This window comes from Rutilus rutilus (assembly GCF_951802725.1).
Source record: "Rutilus rutilus genome assembly, chromosome: 24".
In the NCBI taxonomy this organism is placed as follows: Eukaryota; Metazoa; Chordata; class Actinopteri; order Cypriniformes; family Leuciscidae; genus Rutilus; species Rutilus rutilus.
The window spans coordinates 22,685,887-22,712,288 of NC_140228.1; the positions used below are offsets into that span (position 1 = coordinate 22,685,887).

Here is a 26,402-nt window from a genome sequence, read left to right on the forward strand (position 1 = left end):
TTTTGACCATCAGGGCAATAATTAAGAAGTTCCAATCAACTAAAGATGTTACGAATCTGCCAGGAAGAGGACGTGTGTCTATATTGTCTTAATGCACGGTGAAGAGGAGAGTTTGAGTGGCCAAAGACTATCCAAGGATCACAGATGGAGAATTGCAGAGATTAGTTGAGTCTTGGGGTCAGAAGCCTACCAAAAAAAAAAAAAAAAATCAAACAAGCCCTACATCCCCACATGTTCTTTGGGAGGGTTTTAAGAAAAATCCTCCTCGCTCATCCAAAAACAAACTCCAGCAAATTCAGTTGTCAGACACGACTGGAACTTCAAACGGCACAGGGTTCTGTGGTCAGATGAAACAAAAAAATTACTTTTTGGCAGCAAACACGCTCCTGGACATCTAGTGTCGTGGATTAATATCAACAGATAAAAAATCGAAACCTGACGGCTTCTGCTACAAATCTTATAATGGGCCGTGGTTGGACCTTCCATCAGGACAACGGTCCAAAACAAACATCAAAATCAACACAAAAATGTGTTACGGAGCACAAAATGAAGCTTCTGCCATGACCGTCCCAGTTCCCTGACCTGATGAGTGGAGTGAACTGAAGAGAAGAAGCTGTGAATCTGAAGGATCTGGAGAGATTCTGTATGAAGGAATGATCTCTGATCTCTTGTCAGGTGTTCTCCAAACTCAGAGCTGTTATCTTGGCAAAAGGAGATTGCAAAAAGTATTTAATAAAAGGGTGCCAATAATTGTGGCCAACGTGCTTTGGAGAAAACATTTATTTCATAATGTGATTTCCACTCACTTTCAATTATTTTACTTCAAGGTTAGATTTTTGCAAAATTATATATATGCATATTTACCAAGTGTGCCATTAATTCTGTATAAGTAAGAAGAAATACTTGCTGTACTTGTAATTATAAAGTACAATGCAACAATAAAGTGCAAAAATAATACATTAATTTTGATCAGTCAAGCAGAACTCATGGAATGTGAAGCATGATTGCTTTTATTAACACATTAGTGGTTAAGACATGTGACATTACAAGAGAGTATTCATATGCTTCATCAGCTACACAAGCAAAAAAAAAAAAGCTAAGATGCTTAAAATAAAAAAGCTAAGATGCTTATAGTAGAAGTTTTGCAGTACGCAATTACTGAAATGATACAATCTGAGCAATTAAGAGAATGAAGGTAACATCTGAGAAATGATTGTGCTCTCTAAGTAATAGCAGTGATCCATAATCATATGCATTTAATTCAAGATCAGGAGGTGCTGATGACATTAGCTGTAGCTTTTTGCAGCTCATACCTATTTTTGCTTATTATATGTTTGTGCTCATAGGTCTATAAATGAGGAAGGGTTCATCGCTCGTTGACCTATTATAACATTACCACACATGTCCACCAGGGGACGTGCAAATGTTACACAAACAGTATTGCAGTTCATGACATTCTGAAACCAAGATCATTTTATAGACCTTTATACTTCATCTATAGTCGATGTATTTTGATAGTCTCCAGCAAACCAATGCAAAATATTATGAGGATAAACAGTTTATTCATATAATATTTTCTTGGTGTTTCATTGGTTTCATCTTTTTTTAACTATGTATAATTTGTGTGATTTTTCACATTGGGACAAAAAAAACAACAACAACAACAGTGTAACAGTTTGACTATGACAGCCTGTTTTAAGGAAATGTAAAATTATTCATTAAACTCTAAGCTATATAAAATATATGTAAAAATGAGCACTTAGAAGCAATACTTCAGGTTTTCTTATCTTGGTTTGTTCTTCCACCTTCTATGAAAAGTGAAGAACAGTCTGTAGCTCTGAGACTAGAACAAGAAGAATATCAGTCACACTTTATATTAGGTGGCCTTAACTCCTAAACCTAACCATACCTCAAAGTCATTAGCAGGAAATGTGGAAAATTTTCCAAAACAACATTTGGCTATACAGTAAATCTATAGTCTTGTGGGTATTTAATGTTAGTGCATAGTAGTTAAGGCCACCTAATATAAAGTGTGACCAAATAATCTTCTAGTACAACAGAACTACCTGTCCAAGAAGTCTGTTGTTCATTTGATCAAGCCTATCTATTTCATATAGTCAAAAATGTCAGTTCATTCTTTCCAACTAGCATAAAAATGTTTCCAGAAACCGTATTTCATCTTATTGGTCAGCATGCCTAGTCCCTGCCCCTTACCCTTATCAAACAAGGTGAACTCAAGGAACTAAGTTACTTGGACTAGTACAGTAAATCTCTCAGTCGCACATCAGGTGAACGGAGTCACCTTATATTTGAAACATTTTGCTGCTAGAAAAGACGTAAATACACACATGCAAACGGATACATTCACATTCTCCTGCAACATCCAACATCTGGATCAGCAGTACAGCACACATGTTCAGGGCGCCTACACAATAGAGGTTATGCTATGTCAAAGAACGCTACAACACTTTAATGGGCGCAAAGGCTGGGAGGACAAAAATCTGGGTTTGGCGAAATGGATGCTCTATAGCAACCAAAAGCTTTTTTTTTTATCAATTACAATCTAAGAGAGTTTCAGAAATCATATTTGCTGCATTGACACTTGATATCAAACTGAGCCGGCTCATCAAAATGATTAAAAACTTATTTGATGCATTCCCACCCATCAGATGTTCTAATGTGTAAGCGCCAAACACACACATACACATGCATACACATACACACACACTAATCGCTGTCTCTGTCATGGTCTTCCACCAACACCAGCTCGTCTCCCCTCTCCAGTAGCGCCCTTATCTCAGGGCTGTCTTCTGTCTCGTCGTCTTCCTCAACCATGTCTCCTCCTTCCATCTCCATCTCCTCATCTTCTCCTCCCTCCATCACTGCGTTCTCCACCTCCTCTGTGTCCCCGCCGACTTCCACCATCTCGGTTCCCTGGATCTCCAATTCTCCCTCACGGATCTTTTTCACGTGGAAGGTGAACGGTGGAACCTTGTAGACAGCCGTTTTGGAGCGGGCATAGATGACGTGGTCAGGAGTGAAAGACTTCATCACCTTCTTCTGCGAGTTCTTCATCTTCTCCTTGCGCTCGGGGTTCACAGACATGCGATTGGTGAGTTTGCCCATCTTTTTCTCTATGTTGTGACGTGTTTTCTCCAGGTTCTCTCGGGTCTTCTGTTTGGTCTTCTCGAGGTTCTCCTTGGTCTTCTGCCTGGATTTTTCAAAGTTCTCTTTGGTCTTCATGCGAGTTTTCTCCAAGTTCTCTTTGGTCTTCTGTTTGGTCTTCTCCAAGTTATCCTTGGTCTTTTGCTTGGTTTTCTCCATACTTCCCTTGGAGAAAGCGGTTTTGATGCTCTGGACGCGTTGCAGGCTGCTCCGTTTGATGCGCTCTGCTCGAGACTCCCCAATGGTCTCCTCGATCTCCACCTCCTCTTCATCAGAGGACAGGTCCAGATGGACTTTCTCTCTGTCCTCACCTTCATCCTCTGCGGCTGCTTTGAGTTCACCTTCAGCTTCTCCTTCCACAGGCTCTGGAAACTTCATAGACTTGGCCACATTGACTTTTGAAGGTATTTTCACCTCGTCCTGCAGAGAGACACCAAAATAGTCATATAATTTACTGCCATGAGGGCAATCACACATACACAATTCTCAAAACAATTGTCTTTCTTTATCAAGGTATACAAGCAGAGAGAATCTGTGGCGGGCTCCGGGCCTCAAGCCATAACCTAATAAAGAACCTAACTACCGCCTACCAACATGCTACCATTATTCAGGCACCACTATCTATTTTCCCCAGAGTTGTATCTCTCTCCTTAAGGAAATGAGAAAATAATAAGCATCCTTTGCCAAAAGCATGTAACAGATCCCCAAACTAAGCACCACCAAAACAATCAATGTCCTGTCTTTATTTAACCCATTTAATGGCCCTATTGTTCAGCATCCGTACTAGCATTGATGGTGACCTTACTCACAAAAACACAACCACCCATATGCTGAATTTACAACAAGACTATTATTAGGGAGAGCATTTGATTTCACTGAGGTCCTGTTATTATTTTATGGGTCACTACAAACACTTTATCATGCATGCACTTGTATGGTAGGTATCATTTAAAAGGTCATTCCAAGAGTCACCTTCTATTTGGCATTATACATTATTTTTTTATTCCTTCCTTACTTCTTTCTGTATTAGTAAATATGTTCATAAGATGGTTAAATAAAGGATAGTCTTGTGTCTTTTCAATATATATTTTACATTTTTATTTGAGATGATCTAATTTGGCACAATGTAATTTATATGCCTTCCTTATGTAATAAACTGTATAACATGTCACAGAACTTCAATTTAAAAGTTACTTTCAAAATCGAACAGGTCCCCATTTCACTGATAGCCCTTTTAAATTATGTCAAATGTCAAACAAGCACGTGCAGATAATGCATATGAAAGAGCTATTTTTTTAAAATGACAAATTAATACTTCAGAGGTCGACACAGGGAGAATATGCACAATGTACTGCTGTTCCTCTTATGTTCCTCAACAGTGTTTTTGTTTTCTTTCTTTTGTTGTTCTTCCATTCTTTCATCGCCCTTCCCTTCCGACCTGTCTCCCACCCTCCTGCCCGACCCTAATTCCCTGCATTCCATCCTCAGAAGCCCCTCGTTCCCAAGCGCACTCTTTTCTACAGCACAATGCTCTGACTTGTTTGTAAAGGAGACATATTTTCCATCCGTGTGATACATTGAGTCATCCCGTTTTGCTCCGGTAATGTCTTTGCCAACATTCCCAGGCCAAACTAACTAATACAAGGATGTCTTTTCTTATTGTTTGATTTATTATTTCCTCCGCATCAAGTAGAGACAAAGGATCTACACAGAAAACAGCAAACATGGAATCAACAAACAAGTAAACAAAGTGTTGGTGTAAAGGTGTTTTCTGCTGCTGTAAATGTTTGTATTTGCATTAATCTACTGTAATACCCCCAACCACATCAAAACAGATGTGTCATACGGGGACAATAGGTATTCATCCCACTTGTTCATACTGCATGGGGATGGACGTATTTCAAATTAATATATTAATGTCATAATATTTGGGTTGTACCATGAGGATGATGTACAGTACGCCAGTTTTATTTAAGTTCAAGAGTTTATTTTGTGTCAAATAGAGAGAGAAATATTAGAGTAAACCAATTATTAAGACCAATAAGAGCTCTGTCAAAGTTCTGGGAAATGTTCATTCTAATGGCCTTGTGTGGCGAAATTTTTGTGAAATTTAACAGCCAATAAAAGGTCTACTGTCCATTGTCAATAGTGTAGCAATGTATGAAGCACAACTAACGCAGAAGTCACCTTTAAACTAAGCAGCTTACACGAATCTGTATGACTATCTGGATAGCTCTGATTCTGTATAACTTGAACATGAGGAAAATCTAACGCTATCTAACGACCAATTCGTACGAATTCGCATGAGTTGGCGTACGAATCGGGCAACTCGTAAAATATGTACGAACTGCAGTGAGATCAGGTTGGGAAAATCTGCCTGGGAATTTTTTTTGCGAAAATCGAAAACCGCACCTGACTACACGCTGAAAATATGTGGGGTTGTTTGGACAAACCCATGGACAAAAATGGACAAACCCAACCGTTGGTTAATTTAAACCAACGGTTGGGTTGGTCCATATATTTGACCCAAACATGGGTTGAAGCAAGCCAGCATTTTTCTTTTTAAGTGTAGCGATATCAAGTTTCAGCCCGATCTCATCCCAAGGCATCATATACTGACGCTTTTGACATTTCGTCTACATCCAACGCACATGGCACCCTTTAGCGTCAATATGAGACGCAGATAGATATGGGCCAGAAGGCGCCTCCTAGCGCTCTAACCCTAACCCTACCTCAGACCTAAACCTACCCATAACCGAACAAAGCTCTGTGCGTCTCATATTGACGCTAAAGGGTGCCATGTACGTTGGATGTAGACGAAATGTCAAAAGCGTCAGTATATGACGCCCTAGGATGAGAATGCGTTGCAAGTTTAGTAAACTTTCTGTTCAATAGTAAGTACCAGGGATGGAAATTAGCACCCGCCACCAGCCAAATGCGGGTGATTTTGTGTTGTGGCGGGTAAACTCGCTTCACCTACCGGCCCCCGGGCGGGTAAATAAAAATATACTGTTTCACACAGACGGCGGACACTTTTAGAGGACATAAGTGTACGCTGAAATAAAGTCTTTCACCTCAGAAAAACGGACTTTCTTGTCCTGTCACGTCAGCCGTTATCCTGTTCTCGTAGCGAACACTCTTCAATTGCACGCGCAAATGTGGTGGCGCGCGCTGTGTATCGCCTCACTGTATATAAAGTGCAAAATAAACTACGAGCATGCAACGCCGTTACGTTGTAAATTACACAAAATAAAAGTAATGCAGGGATGATTTTCATACTATTCACCAGGAGCAGTTTCCATGGTTCATTAACAGTTATTGTTAATATTGTGTATTCACCATGGTAACTGTCGTTTCCATATTAACCCCAAAATACCACTTTATTTTTCTTTGTGTTATTTTTTATATTTTTAAATGACTCTAGTGGCTCATACCAACATTGTATTAACAAAAACTAGTTTGGGACTGCTATTTAATAGCTTTCGCATAGGCCTAATGTTTATTTATTAGTACTAGTCTTTACTATTAGTCATATTCTTACAATTTATGTTAAGTAAAGGGGGACAGTACTTGTGTGTGTGGAAATAGCCGGTTTCAATAAAACTACTTGTGACATGTCATATTTGGCTTTGACTTTGACTGAACATTTGCTTTCACTTTGCGGAAAAAATATTGGGATATATATCGTATATCGATATTCAGCCTAAATAATCGGGATATGACTTTTGGTCCATATCGCCCAGCCCTAGTTTCATTGTTGGGACTAAAAACCTAAAACTGGAAGCCATAAAAGACCACGAATCATTAAAATGCCACATCCAGGTAAAAAAGAGAAATATAAGAGAGAAAGAGAAAATGTCAGTATTTCATTGAGACTTGAGATTAAATAAACTGCTTAAGTATTGTAGATCTTGTAGTATTAATTTTCACATGCAGTTACACATTGTCGGTTAAAAACAAGAAAGTGGCTGGTAAAAACATTGAGTGGCTGGTAGATTTTGAAATCCACCAGCCACAGTGGCCGGTGGACAAAAAAGTTAATTTCCATCCCTGGTAAGTACATCAGCAATGTTTAGAAAACTGTGCTTGTCAAACTATTTCTTGGGGTCAAAGTAAAGCCTGTCGGTTTATTTATGGTCTTTTAGCATGTATCAGATAAAACAGAGATCTGACAGGAAAATGAAGGGAGAAGAGGTCATGTCACAGGCCAGATTTAAATCCAGGTCCCCTCAAGCAAAATACCTTCTTATGGTGTATGACGAACAACACACTATCCCAAAGAATTTTAAGGTAATGAACTTTGCTAGATGCTAATGCTTGCAGGCTAACACAAACAGTACTGAAAAGTCTCAAGTATCAAGGCATTTTATTACACAATCAAAAGTATGGACTAGAATATAAGAAGGGCATCTAATCTAAGCACTAAAGACCCAAAGGTCAGGAGGTCGCTGATCTTGTGTAAACAACATTCTGTAAAAGCAGCTGTAATGGAAGAAACAGTAAGATGGAACATGTTAGAGGAAGTTAGGCAGTCACCTTGGTGAGCCCACATCCCAAAGTGCCTCTCTCAAGTTAATGTTGCATTGTTCTGCTGAGCGGAGAGGAAGGGAAACACGCACTCCACCACTAGAAACCATTGGAAAATGTGAGTAAATGTGAGTATGAAGGGAACGATAAGAGCTGGGGAGTTACTTTTCACATTCCCAAGAAAAATTCCCATTGAAATTGTTCCCTTTTGAAAGGCTAGATCCTTTCAAACCATGAGACAGAACTCCCTTTATACGTTATTAGGTTCATATTTAGTGTAATCTGTGTAAAATGCATGGCTATTTTGTTGTTTGCGGATTTGAGCATAGTTTGAGCATATAGCATAACAATATATTAATTTGTGCATGACATGGTTTTTACAGAGATCTATAAATCTAACCACAAAATTTGACATTCATTTGTAATGGCATACTTTAGCATTTTAAAAGAATATACTTAAGTGTGAACTGAATGTAATGTTTTTGGACACTTAACTGCATATTAATTGCAATTAAATGAAAATGTATATTAAATGTGGTAATATTTATTTTAGAGTGCTTTCTTGACCAATTTAAGTAGGACTTAAGAACACCTTTATATGTAATTTCATTATTCAGTTGTCTTTAAATATGGTTAAAGTGTAATCCCACCATCTCACACTTCACACACACAACACAGTTGCCTTAGAAACAAGTAACACAGTATCTGAGTCAGTGCAGCAACACGTTTTAAGGAATGAGAAATGAATTCTTCCACTTTCTTTCTCATTCTGTTTCTCATCGTGGTCAGGGAAGAAAGACGGTGTCATGCAACAGCTTTCTCCTTTTTTCCCTCTTAAACACAAGGTGTTCTACACGTATACACACACACACACATATGAATTACTTTCAGAGACTGCTTGGACTTTTCCATGAGCCAACCACAGAAGCATGGAGAGCCGTGGGCTACAGAGATTGACATAATATATGAGCACAGGAACAGAAGAGTTGTTTGTGTGTCTCTGAGACAGTGTGAACAAACACAAAATGAAACAACAAGAGATCTTTTGACTGTGTGTGCGTCACATGGTGTGTGGTTTGGTTAACTGTCTCTCTATCTGCTGTCTGTCTGTCTGTCTCTCTCATGTGTTTGCAGGTAGGTTTGTCATATGTTGATATCAGCTGGCTTCAATCCCAGGTGGGGTTTCCTTTCCTTTATACTTTCATTTATCCGTCCATTTTTAAGACTCTATCTGTCTTTTTTTTCTTCTTTTTTTCATATGAAAACAGTTTTTTTCCTCACATACCACAACTTTATATCTCCACAAATGAGATGAAAAAGTGAAAATGTCATGAAGTGTTTCATTATGGTTCACCACAGAGTAATTTACCAAAAATGGAAATTTTGTCATTATTTATTCTTCGTCTTTCCAAACCCATATGCTGGAAAACAAAATCAGAATTTTAAGACCCTAATTCTAAACGTTTAACTTTAACTTTAGGTCCAGATTAGTGAACCGAACAATTTATCCAAAAATCAAGATTGATTCTTGAGTTCACCTCACTGACTCTGTTTATACTGTATAAATTTCAATCTATTTCTCACAGTTGCCATCACATGGATTCAGAAGATTTGGAATATTCTTGACTGCATTTATGGTGCTTGTATTCTTTTGGAGATTGATGAAGAAAAGCCATTGAATGTTAAAAACCTGCTCAAAGTTTTCTTCAAAATATAAAAGTTTTGTTCCAAAGAAGAAAGAATGCCATACGGGGTTGAAAGAACATGGTTGAGTTTAATGACAGAATTCTCATTTTTGGGTGAACTAATCCTCATTAGAACAAGAAACCGAGCTGAAAATGTTTGCACATGTCAGCAGACTGATAAATGAAAACACTGTGTGTGCATGGTGGAATATTTCCACTGCCTCACAGAAGCGTCTCTTTTCAGCCACATGTGAAGAGCTCTTTCACATCTGCCTGCCTCCAGCCTGACGTGTCTCTATGGCGACGAGGGATTCCCTCCCAAAACACCCTCCGCCCCACCTTTCCATTCAAAGCCACAAACTACAGCACAGGGTCAGGGAAGAGGGAAAATGAGTGGGTGTGGGGTTTTCCCAAGAATATAGCACTGGATGTGTGGAAGGGAATCCTCCGGACATGTTGCATAACTTCATCATGGAAGGAAATGAAAACGTGGAACACCAGGATAAGGGAGTACGTGTGGAATGTGAATGTGTTTGTCGAGCACAGATGGCTTTGGTAAGATTTAGTTTCACAAAAAAAAAAAAAAGAAACACAGAAAAACACACCACAGTTTTTTGTAGTTAATTTACGATTAATCACCCCAAACATTAAAGTTTTTAATATATTTTTATGTTGTAATACTTTCAAATTGAATCTACAAAATAATGTAGATTCACCATAAGACGGTATATTGTAAATATTTGTTTAATGTCATATTTTTACTAAGCACTATGAATCACTGATGCACTAAGTTATTCAGTCAAGTGTAGTGAGTGATTTTCTCTTTGTCTTTTGTTCTTTGATTAACAATAATGACAGACAGCAGCAGGTTTATTAGGCTGCTGTCACTTTAAGAGCTGACACACATTACATAGGTCAGACACACATCCTATTTTCTTACAACTTTTTACGTTTATTTAACACTTTTTAAATGTAAGACTGTGCTTCCGATGATACTCAGGGGAAAAAAGGGAATTTTGACATAATTTCAGTACAGATTTTTGTTCTTTTTTTGCATCTTATTGCACTTGAATGGTTTAATAGCACTAGGAAGAATGATAGTGTAGTCATATACTGTAGCGCAGCCAAAGAATGACAGAAAATAGATGCTGCGTTAACTGTTAAATATTTTTAACGCATTATACTGAAAAAAAAATGCTCACATAATGAACACGTTAATAACTAACCCTAATTAATAATAATTAAAACTAGAAAAGGAAGGTTTAGATAGATTTATAAAAAGGAGAAGTCTACATCACAACTATAACGACACAGAAACAATATCATTGGAATCACAAGTTTATTTCCAGCTGATGAACAATAAAAACACTGAGAGCAGTATCCACCCGACTTGTAAGTGTCAGTAGTTAGATTCTTTTCTGTGGCAATACCACACATATACGCAGATGCCACATTCCCTTCTCCACTGTTAACGTGCTCTCGAGTGTTCAAGGACCAGCTTTGACCTTTCCAATATGGCAGACGGCTTACTTTAGCGGCCCATAGAAACAGCCACTAATGAGGCATCTATGTATTTATTTCTATTTTTTCACTTAAAAAGTGGAACTAAGGCAGTATTTCCACCAAATATTGATGACTTCACTATTTCACTACTTCATTGATGAGTTCACCTTGGATGCTAAGAGGTTAGGGTTAGAGTCACATTCAACACTTACACAAACTTAGGGTCAGTCCTTGGACTGCGGCCCTGAAACTGTAACCTCCGCCACTGAGGTGTCATGCTTCTCGAAAGACAGAACATAGTATTGGTGTTGTTTGAATTCAAAGTCTGAACTATCTGTTCTTTTATCACGATAATCCTCAACACGTTAATGGAGGAACAGAAGGAGAGAGAAATCGGAAAACATTGTGTGGACATACTCTAGAGAAAAGTCTATTCTTTTCAGCTGTTCTTTTGCGGAGTTATTTTCTCTGCAAAAGAGAGAGAGAGGGAGAGAAAGAGAGAGAGAGAGAGAGATTTGACTATATAAAGTGATGGTATGCTGGCTTTCCCTGCAGGGAATATTTGATGAATCAGAGGCTGTTGTTGAGATAGAGAGAGCAAGGCTGTTCAACTGTTACAACACCAAATTAAACTCTTTGATGCCATAAACACTGGCAGTTGACATGGCAACCGCACAACAATATCCTTATGGTGACCATCGAGACAACTGTGGCAACTGTGTGTGCTTAGCAATTGCGGCTGTCCTCGATCATTCACATCCATGTGGAGTTCTGTGTAAACTTTAGGAAAACAATGTGCTATATGCTATAAAATGGCAGAGTCCATTGGAAAACGCTGCACTGAGAAAGTGAACATTGGCATACAGCATCTGGAACTCACAAAGCAATTCTTTATTTTCATATTCATCAACAACAGACTGTTCAAAAATGTTTCCTAAAGGTTTAAGGCATGGCGCATGGAGCAACTCATGCGTTTGTTGCCATGTTGAGTTTTATAAGCAAAGCAGGCAGTTTCCAGTCTGTGGTAAGCTGCAACCCATTTCTTAAACTGACGTTTTCCTATATGCAGTACAGTGAAAAAATATTTAGCTTGTTATTCAGAACATGCCATTGCCGTTGGTTGGTTCTGCCCACTGATTTAGAGCGCTGTCTGGCACCACGATCACGGTTGCCATGGTGCTGCTGAGTTACTCTTTCCAATAACAATGGAGGAGAGAGGTTAGTGTTTACACAGAGATTTATGACTGTGTGGAACATCAGTACATCCTCTCTGTACAGCCGTAGTAATGTACCAAATGCTCCCCACAGCAAAATACTGATTCAGACTTCTGTTTCTTATTTTTACACTTTTTTTTTTTCTGCACCAAACGCTTAACAGCTCTGAAAAGCAATACAGAGGCTTTCAAATTTCAATACACAAAAGGATTGCCTTTGTTAAAATATAATACTATTGGCAAATAATAATACATATCCAATAGTTAATATTTCTTTGGTAAAAATAAGTAAAATAAAATAGGTAATCCCAAATGGTTTACAGATGTGACAAGGCAAAGTGAGATATAACTAGCAACCATTGTGAAAAACTGCCATGTTCGGGATTTAAATGTATTTTTTGACTCCCAAAACTTAAAGGGATAGTTCACCAAAAAATGAAAATTTTGTTATTAATTACTCACCCTGATGTCGTTTCAAAACCCATCAAACTTTCGTTCATCTTCAGACCACAAATGAAGATATTTTTGATGAAATCTGAGAGTTTTCTGTCCCTCCATTGACTGCTACGCAACAGACACTTTGACGCTTCAAATATGACGCTTTATAAATCAGTTGTGGTAAACGGGAGCTCAAGAATGCATGCTTAACGTGCGAGAACCAATGAGGTTCATTCTCATGTGTTACGCACGTTTGAGCTTCCGCAAGAACCAATGATGTTCAATATCTTGTGTTACGCACGTTTGAGCTTCCGCAAGAACCAATGATGTTCAATATCTTGTGTTACGCACGTTTGAGCTTCCACAAGAACCAATGATGTTCAATATCTTGTGTTGCCAACGCATTCTCATCCTAGGGCGTCATATACTGACATTTTGACATTTCGTCTACATCCAACGCACATGGCACCCTTTAGCGTCAATATGAGATAGCTTTGTTCGGTTATGGGTAGGTTTAGGTCTGGGGTAGGGTTAGGGTTAGACCGCTAGGAGGCGCCTTCTGGCCCATATCTATCTGCGTCTCATATTGACGCTAAAGGGTGCCATGTGCGTTGGATGTAGACGAAATGTCAAAAGCGTCAGTATATGACGCCTTGGGATGAGAACGGGCTGGTGTTGCGCACGTTTAAGCTTCAGCAAGAACCAAGGATGTTCAATATCTTGTGTTACGCAGCACGTTTGAACATCCACAAGAACCAATGAGGTTTGTTCGCGCACGTCAAGCAGGTTCGTTTGATATTCTGTTTATGTTCGCTGATCAATTTTGAAATGTGAAATAAAAGCCTAAATTCAATCTGTTCATCATATAAAGTGACGAGTCTCTTCAGAAATGTTGGGCTAAACCGCTCAATTCATATGGATTAGTTTTACAATCTCTTTATGAACTTTTTGAAGCTTCAAAGTGGTAGTTGCGTAGACTGTCAATGAAGAGGACAGAAAGCTCTCAGATTTAATCAAAAAGATCTTCACTTGTGTTTTAAAGATGAACGAAAGTCTTACGGGTTTAGAACAACATCAGGGTGAGTAAATGATGACAGAATTAAATGTTTTGGGTGAACTCTTTAACAGTGTGTATATACTCCAATCCACAAATGGCTAAGGATCAATCTCTTTTTTCTTTATTATTGTTGTTGCTGTTTATACAAAGAGGGTAGCTTCTTGTTAAATAAAGAAGAATGCTACCTCTGTGTAGGCCCACTGTGACCATCATTCATCTCAGACAAGAACTGCTGGGGAGTAGCTACCTAAAAGTAGCAATAGGCAACTACTGAATTACTTTTTTTCCAGTACAGTGTCAGGAGCTATGTTTTTTTCTTTTTTCTCCAACGAGTAGCTGTACAGTCTGTCTTCCTAGAATATCCACAAGTAGTAGGAAGTCTGATTCTTTTTTGTTTGTTTGTTTTTCATTTTAGTGATTCAGTTCATTCAGATTAAGTATGTGCGACATTTTACATGTACTTTGTATGGAGTGGTTTATACTTTTAGTTATATGTAGCATAAAAGTTTTTGGTCATTTTTATACTGTAACCGCGATTAAATACTTTAATAAAATAAACTGCCTCAAGAGCAAGACATCGTCAAATAGTTTTACATCATCGCATCATAGCCCCCGCCCACTGGCGTTCAGTCGCTTAACGGTTGACACTTGCCTACACCTGATGTGAGTGTTGAATTACATCAAAAGCAAATTGACCCCATTATAATCACTGATGCTGTCTACACTGGATACAGTATACAGATGTGCATTCCCTTTCTGACGAACACCACTCACTTAAATCTGCTGTCAAGAGGACAACCGTGTTCCCAGGGGTGGATTGGGTGGAGTGGGATGGGGTTATGGCTATCGTGCCTGCAGTGCGTTCCCTGAATGCCCATCCACTAGCTACGCCACTAAACAAGGAACAGTGTGTAATGGAGAGTTCGCAAAGACGGCTTTTTTGACAGATGAAGCAGTCAGCTGTTTTGGATCTGACAGCAGCTACATTGCAAACCATTAGTAAAAGATTTCATAAAGCTTTGTCTGGAAATTACAGATTTATATAGATAACGTAAGTGGGCGTTGATTATGTTTGTGATGTTAGCCATTTACTGGGAAGACTTAAAGGAGACACCCCTTAAAAACTGATCATTGCAGACATAGGTTCAGAATGAGAGTTGAAAATAATCGTGTGTTTTTTTTTGTGCAAAAAGTGAACAATATAAGTGAACCTCAATGAACATATTAAAATAAAATAAAAATCCATGTCATGACCCCTTTAAGTCAAGTCAAGTCATCTTCATTTATATAGCACTTTTAACACACTTAATTAATTACTCTGAATTAACATGCAGTTAAGAGCATGAACGTATATTCTTTTAAAGTACATTATTTCTGTACCAAGTACATTTAATAAGTTAGAGTTTAGTGAAGTAGTGTACAGTACAGTAGTGTTTTTACTGTTTTTTTATGTCGCTTTTTTTTATTATTAAGTTAACAAAGGGTATCTAAACTGTAGTTTAACTTTAAATTACAAGTAGCTTGTAGCTCATATACAGTTTCAAAGAATCCTGAAAAGAAGGAGAAAATGAAAGATGGAGGCTAGGAGAGAGCAAACGAGATAAAGCCAATGCCAAACTGAGAAACATGGGCCAAAAGCCAGAGTCATGCTGTTATGCCTCATGCCCGCCTGAAGATTAACTGCACAGAAAGAAATAAAAAAAGACACACAGCACTGGGCCGTGCCAGCGGTGGATATAGCCATCCATTCTGCTATTCCCTTCAGCTGGACATGATGCTTACTGATCAATTACAGAGAAGAACCCAACTTCATCTATGAGCCTTCTCCCCCTCTCATAATCAAACAACTATGCAGCGGATCCTATTTATAGCAACCACTAGTGCCGTTCCTTCCCTTCTCACAGATGTGTGTGTGCTAGCTGTGTTTTAGAAGCCCAGATGTCGTTCTGTTCTCATAGCGTCACCCTGCATGCTTCTTACTGTCTGTATCACAAACTTTTCCTCTAATGCGCTTGTTTTCCAGGTCTCATGCCTCTCTCTCTTCGGTCAGTGGAGAAAGCCCCTGCCTCGCTGAAATTGCTTCCAAAGTGACACAAGGCAAATGGGCTTTTCTACATGACGCAGACAACTGGAGTATTTCTGTAACTTTGCCATATATGGTCTACCAGTGTAACGGGCAGTTAAAATACATTAGTTATCAACTTACTCCAGTATGTGATCAGTCTTCATTATGTAAGTTATATGATACACTTAAGCATTCCAGTCTCTATAAGGTGGACAAGATCCAAGTTTGTCCTTCTAATTTCTCACTTATCTCTACTTAAATCATCTTAATCCATTGCTACAGATTTCTCTCCATAATCAGAATATTTTAGATTGTAGCTCATGGACTTTTGAGGATTGACTTTCATATTGCAGCCTATTCTGAACAAGATCCACTTAGAGAGGAAGAGATTGAAACTAACTAACAAAGGTGTGCTGAAGGATCTATTTTATACACTATATAAACAGCTACAAAAATCTTAAATGTTTTAATTATGCAATTTATTCTATATTTATATTATTTCTATTTGAAACGAATTATGTTTTATTCATCAGATAATTCTGAAAAAAAAAAACATTTATCATGATTTCCACAAAAATATTTAGCAGCACAACTGTTTTCAACATTGATAATAATAATAAATGCTTCCTGAGCAGCAAATCAGCCTGTTAGAATGATTTCTAATACACAGTGTGTGTGTGTGTGTGTGTGTGTGTGTGTGTGTGTGTGTGTGTGTGTTGTGTGTATGTGTGTGTGTGTGTGTGTGTGTGTGTGTGTGTGTGTGTGTGTGTGTGTTTCTTTTTTACGTTTATTGTGAAATTAATTAGCTTGCATACCTTATTATTATTATATTATTAAACTGCTCACATAACAGCTATCAGTGACAGTCATAGTAAATGTATTCAACAGTCTGAGGTAAAGTTCAGGCCATTGAGCCGTCAGGATTTGGGAGGCAGGGAGTATCAGGGTGTGAAAGGTACTGGCAGGTTGATAAATGTGTGATATACTGGCAGGGTAGAACAGAGTGGTTGCAAAATGGGATGAGAAGCAAGGGCTGGATGGAGACGGGGGAGTTTTAGGAGTCAGGATGCCTAAAGAATGAATCACCACGGTAAATATGAGCTCCACTTTGTTAAAACACCACACCCTACCACAAAACCCTCCTCTCTTATTCCCTTTCCTGCTTTCACTGAATAGAAGAATAAGAACTGGAATACACCTTTAAATCCATGCCCAGAGGGCCCAAGAAGCAACAATGAGTATGGAGTAAATCACTCCGCAGAAGTAGCAGTGCTTCGCCTTCTGAGAATATAGTTCCCAGTATGTATACGGTTAGAAGATGGCTGTGTCTCATGTGACCTTGTTATTTGTACACTCTGATGTGATTATACAAATCACAACATGTAAATAGGAAAGTGTTGGCGTTATTTTGTCACTTATTGGGAGCAGTATGCTAGATGGAGCCATTTACCTCCAGTATTTGTGCTAAGCTAGGCTAGCGGTGGGTACGTCAGACAGAGTTACGGCACGCACGGAGATGAGAAGGGTATGTATGGACTTATCTAACTCTGGGGGATACGGTGAATAAGTCCCAAAAAGTCGGCGTGTTCCTTTAATATATTAATAGGCTATAGGCTATGAAGAGTCCTTCATTCATTGTCACTGTAATTAACACAATTATTATTGTTTAATTAGCTCATAGTAAAGGAATTGGTTATTGGTTATTATAAGTAAATAGTTCTCACTTTAGATTAGGTCACGGAAAATGGGAAATTTCATAAATTAAGTGCTTTAAACCAATCTTTATTAGACATTAATTGCATTCATATTCAGTGTTCCTTAAAATGTTTACAAATACATTAAGCACAATTAAGTTGTGCACTTAATTAATGACATTTTTCCATTTTCCATCTGAAGTGAGAAATATTTACAGTTAATAAGTTGTTAAAAAAGCACAAAAAAACATTATCTTACTCTTTACATATGAGCTAATTAAACAATAATAATTGTGTTATAAAAGTGTTATCCAAGCATTTATTTTTTCTGTTCATTTTTAGGAAGGGAATAAACCTATGAATCTTAGTGATGCCGTTTATATTTATAAATGAAGCCTACCTACTTTCCTAATACATGTTCAAAGTTTTTAATAATTCTATGCATGTTATCCCAACGAAGATTTTTTCTTTGTAATGTTTTCTCAAATTGTAATAGATTGCTGTGTTTTTTTCTGCATTAGAAAGGTTTCACAAATAAAGACCAAAATAGTATATTTGAAAAAAGAAAATTCTAAATCACATATGCTCACATGAGATGAAGACTCCATCAGCAGTCAAATAAAAGCAACTTTTTTCTATGTTAAGCAGTTCACCTCATGGAGGCTGACATGTGAAATACATACTACGTGCTATTTCTTAGTAACCTCTATTGTTTTTGGACTCTTTTCCTACCAGAAAAAACTATCACAACTGACTGCAGAACATTTCTACAATGGGATCAGTAATTGAAAATATTTGTATAATGCTGCATCCACACCACTAGGTGTCAGTATAAGTCCAAGACAACTGCCATATCGGCCAGTGCTACATAAACAAAAAGGTCACTTTTAAGTCCCACCTAAATATCAAGTTTCACTCATAAATCTGTCTTAATTAAAATGGGTTACACACATTGCTTAGTGTTTACGTAAACATTTAATAATTGCACAAATCCAAACCATTATGACAACGTGCTGCAAGACATTTGCACTTTTACTATTACCTGAAACACATTACACACACAACTATGATGCTTAACTGATGCCAACTGATCAAAAAAAAAAAAAAAACCTTTTGTCCCACTCAATTGAATATCAAACACATAATGAAAAGAGAGAATGAATTATGTCAAAAGCATGTTAGCACAAGATGTAGTTGAGTGAGAGACAGTCAGTTGTAGCAGCAGCAGATGACAGGATGAATGCTTGTGATGATATAGAGGGGTCAAAAAAGGCAAAGACTCAGCAGTACTAAACAAGTTTCTAGGACTACGATTACAGCTTCTATTTGCTTGAAAGAGAAAAGACCAAAGTTGCAATATTGACCATTTTGATTGATCCTATTGCTGTGTCCCATCTCCTCTTACTACTGTCTCTGCTGTAGTCTAACTACATTACATTATGACTAGCTTTCAGTAGCTTGTCAACTAGCTTCCACAACACTACATGACAGTCCCTGCTGAATGACAACTATTATTCTTTCACTCAGAACAGAAGAGCTAAAGGTTGTGAAGAGAGGGGCGTCTCCCTTGGGCAGGGACACAAAAACTCCCCTAAACACATTCTAACTCGTGACCCTGGAGTGTCTGTCAGACACACATTTCACAAATTATGAAATATGGAAAGTTGGCCTACTGTGCTAAAGGAGACAAACGATTAGTTTGCTCTTTGTCCTTTAAACCGTTTCAACATACCCGTGGAACATGCAAATCAGATGTGTGTGTAATTATCTAATGGTTAGATTTGCATGCCATTGCTGAAACGTCTTGGCTCTGATGAGTTCAGCACTCTCCATATGACATACATTAGGCCTGAAACATGCACGTTTTTGAATGTAAACGCTTCTACCCACTGAAGCTTGATTTCAAGGAACGTTGTGCTCTAAAATGCACCAGAATGCAATTTATAACACAACACAAGCATTCTCAGCATTGCTACACAAAGGGTGCTATAGCAGACATTAGCAGTTGTCCAAAACAACATCAATGAACTAGTGCCAACAACTGTTTTTTCACCTCATGTCGTCTGCATCTGAGCCAAAATGTTACATTTTAACGCACCACAAAGACTGACGTCTAATAGCCAACTACCATGAACATTTGCGCATGCGTTAGAGGAAATAACTCTCCGTACCAGCAGGTGGCAGTAGTTTGTATCTGTCTTTCAAAGAGGTAAACCGGAAGAGCATGGACAGCGGATATACAATGGCTGTCCCAATTCAAAGGCTGCATCCGGCAGTTTCTCTCCAAAAAATCCTGTCGTCACTTGCATTCAATGAATTCTGGGATACGCAAGGCCGCGAAGGTCCGTCTGTTGTATCCTTCATTACCCACGAACCGAAGGGTGCATTTGAAGTAGCCCTCGAATTGGGATAGCCTTTGTAGCGTTGTGGTGATGCAATCGGCCTTCGAAGGATGTAGCCTTTGAATTGGGCACAGCAAATGACAGAAGCTATCTGTGTGTGTCCTCTCGACTTCCGTTTTCTTTCATCATTTACAATTTTCTACTTGTGCACCTGTTTCGCTAAGCTGAACAGCCAATCAGAGTAACTGCTTGTCACTGATGGGCTCCACTGCCAATTCAGCATGCTTAATCAGCCAAAAAGTCACAGACGGGGATTAGACTATAGTTGTGCCACCCCAATACACCACAAAAACTAGGCCAACAGATGCTCAACGATTGCCAAACATTTGCCAGCGGCTGACCGTCACAATCAACAACTGTTATGATGGAAGAACTAGTCACTTCGATTTGGTTTGTGCCATCAAATCTTTGAAAGATATAACAGGTTTAGTTTTAAAGTCCCCCTGTGGTGAAAATCAAGCTTTTAATGTTGTTTATATGTCTATGTGGTGTTTTTAATATGCTTTAAGACAAACCATGTGCAAATTCAAAGTCATTTTCTGCTGTGAACCAAAGACAGTCTTAAAATCACAGTTTTAAATCGCTGGTGTTTCTGACGTCACAAACTGCCTTGTAATCAATCACATCAACGTGTGATCATCAACGAGTGGATCTCTGAGCTGGTGTGAGTGAGAGGAGGCGGGGCTAATTTGTATATTCATAGAATACCACAGTATACTAAATGAGGCAAGGGTGTAGAGTTACATTCAAGCTATTTTAAGGCATGAAGAATTTTTTTTCAAGGAAAAAACATTTAAATATGTTATTTTGGTGATTAAAGATGAGTTTTAAAGGAACACGCCAACTTTTTGGGACTTTAGCTTATTCACCGCATCCCCGGAGTTATTTCCACTTAATGGCCCTCATTTATCAAAAGTGCGTACACCAAATTTCCAGCGTACACCTGGCGTACACCCAAAACCACGGTGACTTTGAGATTTATCAATATGGACGTTGGCGTGCGGCACGCTCAAATCCTACGCCAGCTCAGGAGGTGGTGTATGCACGTTTTGAGTGCGGGAATGCGCAGAAAAACAATTCCTAACACCACAAAACGCACTGACAAACTAAAAGATATGATATATTATGACCCACTGTAAAAAAACAACAACATAGTAATTGTAAACTTCAGTGTTTATTTTTGTGCAACATGGACTTCAATGTTTAATTTGTGTGACTTTACCAAAGCATTTGAATTGTAGGCATATGTATTCCTTAAGTTGCGAGCCTGTGCGCTTTACCTGACGTTTCAAGCCTTGTTTATACTTTCGCCTGGCTCCGCAGTGCGAGTCTCCGCAGACTGCGCGCGCACCTCCCCAAACGGACGAGGCGTTTAATACTCGACGCGCTCGCCGTTGTACTATTTTTTTAAACGGTGGTTAGGCCAGGGTTAGGCCCGGCAGGTGTGCACGGACTGGGTTTAGTAACGATAGTCTTTCAATGACCAAAAAAATATTTCAGACTGACAAAATAATAAAAATGACATTCTTCTTCTTTTAAATAATAATAATAATACAAATAATAATAATAACGACATTCTTCTTCTAAATAACAATAAGCATCATTCATAATAAAAATCTAGAAATCTGTTTTGTTTCTTTCCACTTCCCTGGTTTCGCTTTCTCTTTCTCAAAGAAGTTTCTCTTCTTTGCCGTCTTCCGTGTGTCCATGGCGTAAAATGAGGGCGTGGGGGAAGCGGAGACTTGAATATATAGGGGCGTGTTATTCTAATGACGCTCGTTTTCAGCCGCGGCATTTATCAAGCGCAGGTATTGCGTACACCTGGATTTCAAAGGTACGCACAGCTTCATAAATCAGGCGGTGAGAAGAGTGTAAGCATAATCTTACGCCAACATATACGCCCGTTTCTACGCAAGAATGATAAATGAGGGCCATTGGGAGCAGGATGCTAGCTGGAGCCGTTTACCTCCAGTCTTTGCGCTAAGCTAGGCTAGCGATGGGTACGTCAGACAGAGTTACGGCACGCACAGAGATGAAAAAGGGTATGTATGGACTTATCTAACTCTGGGGGATACGGTGAATAAGCTAAAGTCCCAAAAAGTCAGCGTGTTCCTTTAAGGGATACAATTATTGACCACAGGGGGAATTTAATTTAGTGGCTTTGATGAAAGTAAATGAGAAATCCACTAGCAGAAATGTATTTTTCGCTTTGAGTTGTGTCTGTGTAATAATCTGTACTCGTTAATTTTGGATGTACAGAAAATGATCATCACAATTTGTCTACTCAACTGTAATATCACTGTAGTGCCATTTATTTAATGTAAACCATTTATTTAAAATGTTTTATATTTAATTTAATATAAAAACAACAACAACACCAGTTGGCTGTTTGCATGTCAGTCAGAAGGTCTATTCCTCAAGTGGGCCGGTTGCTCTTGGCCAAAATAAGCTGCAGACCATGGCAAAGTCAAAAGTCTGACAACTCAAGACAATAAAGCGAGAATGCATGTTGTATAATGTGATGCTCACAATACATCGACCAAGTATTCACATCTATTTGCATATTTGACTTAGTTTCTCGATAGAAGAAAAAGAAGAGGGATTGAGTAAGTAAATGAAGGAACAAATTAATGAAAAGAGTGGAATTTGATCTTCCTAAACTTGCAAAATAACAGGGTGGAATTGTGAGCGACCCACCCTCCCTCTCTGATGAGCGAAGGAAGGATATTGGGAAGAGTAATTAGTGGAGTGTGTGTGCGTGGGGCGGGCAGCTCCAGCCTCTTCTGACTCACTGTGTGGAAACTCTGAATGTTCTTGCGCCACTGTGCAAAGCTGCAAGCTATTACACATCGCAGTATACAGCCGAAAAAAACTCTAACTACAGACAGACTGTCTGAGTAAATCTCTCTGACTATTTTTGCATGAGGCTACCATTTTTTAGCTTTTCCCACTCCCCTGTACTCTGTCCTTACCCTCTGTTCATGTTCTTCCATTCCCTCTTTCCCTAACAAACTACTCCCACCCTTTTTAAAATAGTCTCAGGATTTTGTTTGTGGTATTTTCCATCTCTGAGAAAAAGAAAGAGACCTTCTCTACATTAATCCAGCATGACTGCCGTGTTGGGGAGAGAATGCATGTAAAAACATGTCAGTGTTCGTTTATTCTGCCGCCATCAAACAGAATCCTGCTTTTATAAGGCAGCAGGTAGCCCAGCTCCGAACACACACAGTATGTGTGGCCGTCAGTTCACACTAACACAGTTTTTTCCCTTCAGAAATCAGAATACATAAAAAATACATTTAAAATGCTTTCTTTTTTTTCTTTTACTTAAAGGGATAGTTCACCCAAAAATGTAAATTCTGTCATCATTTACTCACCCTCATGTTGTTCCAAACCTGTATGAGTTTCTTTCTTTTGTTGAACACCTAAAAATAAATTCTGAAGAATATTGGTAACCAGACAGTTGATGGTAGCCATTGACATCTGTAGTATTTTGCATTTTTGGAAGTTAGTGGCTACTATCAACTGTCTAGTTACCAACATTCTTCTAAATATCTTCTTTTGTGTTCAACAGAAGAAAGAAACTCAAACAGATTTGGGACAACTTGAGGGTGAGTAAATGATGACAAAATTTTCATTTTTGGGTGAACTATCCCTTTAAGCCACACCTTAATGTCTGAATATCAGATAACAAAATGTCACGAATAAAAGATGCTGCTTCTTCTAAGAAGTCATTTCTTCATTATTTTTTGCCCAATGGCTTTTAATCATGTGTTTTTAGTATGAGGTCAGTTCACACAGTTGTCCTAGAGTAACCAGGTGTGGTTTTATGCATTATCTACCAACATTTCACAATAAACATGATCAAATATCTAATCTTAAATTTACACTCAATTTTTACACTTAATTTTAGACAAGACAAGTCTGTAAAAAGAGTGTACTGCACTAATAGGAAGATTTTTGAACAGATTTTTCACAAGTGTTTTACTCGTATTGTGAAACGCACATTAGGTTTGAATGAAATGTCTGTAAACTTAATGAAAAGGGTATTGGTAAAAAAAATTCACAGATTGTTTTCTTACAGTGTAACCATATGTGACTTAAACTTCTTGTTATGTTGAGCTTGAAAAGTGGGCTTATACTTTTATTCTGTAAAGCAAGTGACATTTGGTTTGATATTTTGTTGTAATGCAATGGCATTCATGCATTTTAAGTATGCAAACACTTTTTAGTGCCACTATAAAAATGGTTCTATTAATAGTAAGGTATCCTTAAGTTTAGGGTCCAGTTCTCACTATTAACTAACAACTCCGACCTTTTCCTCAATAAACTCCTAATTACTGCTTATTAATAGTTAGTAAGGTAGAATATGGTCATGCAGAATAAGGCATTAATACGTGCTTAAAGTACTAATAAACAGCCAATATCCTAGTAATATGCATGCTAATAATCAACTATAGTTTATGGTGAGAATTGGACCCTAAACTAAAGTGTTACCCATAAACTCATTACCCAAAGCCACACCCTACCAACTAACCGTTACATGTGATGTACCCTGCATTTTACATTTGCAGGCCTATACAAATGTATTATAAAAATCACATTTACAAAACACAGTTGTGATGTCTTCTACAAAATATATTTGGAAATTATGGAAAGAAAAAACACAAGCGAGATCTCGTCAATATCCCAATCGTTTCTCCCAGACACCAATAACTTTTACAAAGACTTTTACTTTGTTTCTCTTTTTTTTTTTTTAAAACACACAACAGGAATATCACGTTTAATTTGAGAAGAGATCTCAACAATGAAGAGATAACAATAACGTTTCTTATCAATTTCCTCCAAGATCTGAGCTATGAGATATCTGTTATGCATTCATTAGATCTATACTCTTACTGCATGTCAACAATTGTCATTTGTCTCCAAAATTTCAAGACAAACGTTTAAGACAATGTTGATGCTTCATTGAAATGTAACTGAGAACTCCTGAATCCTGAGCAATCCTAAGTGTCGTCTGTGTGCACATGTACCCTCACCTGGTAGATCATGACTTTGAAGTTTCTTCTCTTCAGAAGTTCGTTCTCGTTGCTCTCCAGGCGTTTGATCTGCCCGGCCTGTTTCTCCATGTTCCCCCGCACCGACTTCACGTTCACGCTCACCTTACGCACCTTCTCCAGCATCTTATTGACCGTGTTTGCCGTGGTGGTGTGGCTCTTGGACAGTTTGGTGAGTTCCCCCTGGATGCCCATCACTGATCTCTCCATCTCCTTTTGACGGGCTTCCAGACCAGCCTGCGTCTGCTGGATCTGGTCCACGGCTCCGATGATTTTGTCCAGCAGCGCCAGGACCATGACTCCATTCATCTCACCTTTCTCTCCCTCACCTGCCTCTTCTTTCTCCGCGGCATCTTTTGTTTTGTTCTCAGTGTTGACTTCATCTTCATCATCAGAGCCTGGGAGGTTCATTTCATCTTCTGAGATCTCAGTAAGGGATTTGTGCAGCTCAGGCACCTCCAGGTGCAGATGGCTGTCTTGAATCACTTCCATGATAAAAAGCTTAAGTATCTAGTAAAATCAATGGAATGTGAAAGGATAAAAGCAGTGGAAAGTTCTGTGTCCTTACTCGCCTTTCTTTCTGCTCTCAGGATTCCCCTCTAGAGTTCACCTAACTGTTCCCTCCTCTGTCACACTAACCACATCTGCTCTCCTCTTTCTCTCTCTCTCGCGCGCTCTCTCTCTCTCACTCACTTTCTCTCTCTCTGTGTGTGTGTTTGGGATCTGGCCAGAGCAGCAGAGGCTGGCAAGTAGGCTGTGGACGGTCTGTACTGCATGAGCGCTGGGTCGTGAATGCCACACTTTCCTGTGAAACCCTCCAGACAAATCAGCTGCGTGCCAGCTGCCTTCCTCTTACCCACTGACACTCCCCCTGCACTGTGTGTAGCTATACATGTGTGTGTGTGTGTGTGTGTGTGTGTGTGTGTGTGTTGGAGAGCAGTGCTCCACCCTGTGGCCTGCACTGGGACCCCATAGTAAAACATTTTTTTTTAAAAATCTTAAATAAGATCTTACCTTTTTCTAATGTTTAAATAGTCTACATTTAGAGTCCATGAAGAGTCCGTGATCTACTCTAGAAAAAGTTGTTTTATTCTATGCTAACTGTGGTTTTGCCAAGTAAGACATGTTCCTGGAGCAACATATAGTCGATCCTGGAACATCATTCCAATCCAAAAATTTAGTCCTAACCCTATCCCTACAACTAAACCTAACCCTTCCCATAACTTATCCCTAAAATCACAGGGGAATATACTGATGTAGAAGCACCTAACCCTGGTTGTACTGGTAACTTGACATAAACTGTTAACTTGTCCCTCAAATCTGATTTGATTGATTGTTGACTGGAATGTTGATCCAGGAACATGTTGTACTTGGTGAGATCATGTTCACCTTTATTCTACATAAGGATGGTCCACCTTGTGGCTGTCATGATCACATGACCACGACAAATACTACACCCCTGAAATAATGGGACATAACCTTGTACAGCAAAGGTTATTAAAACATTTAAAATGTACTTTAAAGGTGTAAATTAATGTTAAGAAACATCCATGAAAGCGTACATATTTTATTAATATTATATAACCTCTAAGTAC

General features: G+C 38.6%; 1 protein-coding gene across 1 annotated transcript; it reads right to left on the reverse strand.

Moving 5' to 3' along the window:
* Window positions 1-992: 992 nt before the first annotated feature.
* cavin1b (caveolae associated protein 1b) lies at window positions 993-25,657 on the reverse strand. The gene is made up of 2 exons (XM_084398855.1): window positions 24,790-25,657; window positions 993-3,585 (listed from the first exon to the last, which is right to left on the reverse strand). Exons 1-2 carry the CDS (start codon window positions 25,297-25,299, stop codon window positions 2,728-2,730), a joined length of 1,368 nt encoding a protein of 455 aa, XP_084254981.1. The 5' UTR covers window positions 25,300-25,657; the 3' UTR covers window positions 993-2,727.
* Window positions 25,658-26,402: the final 745 nt, after the last annotated feature.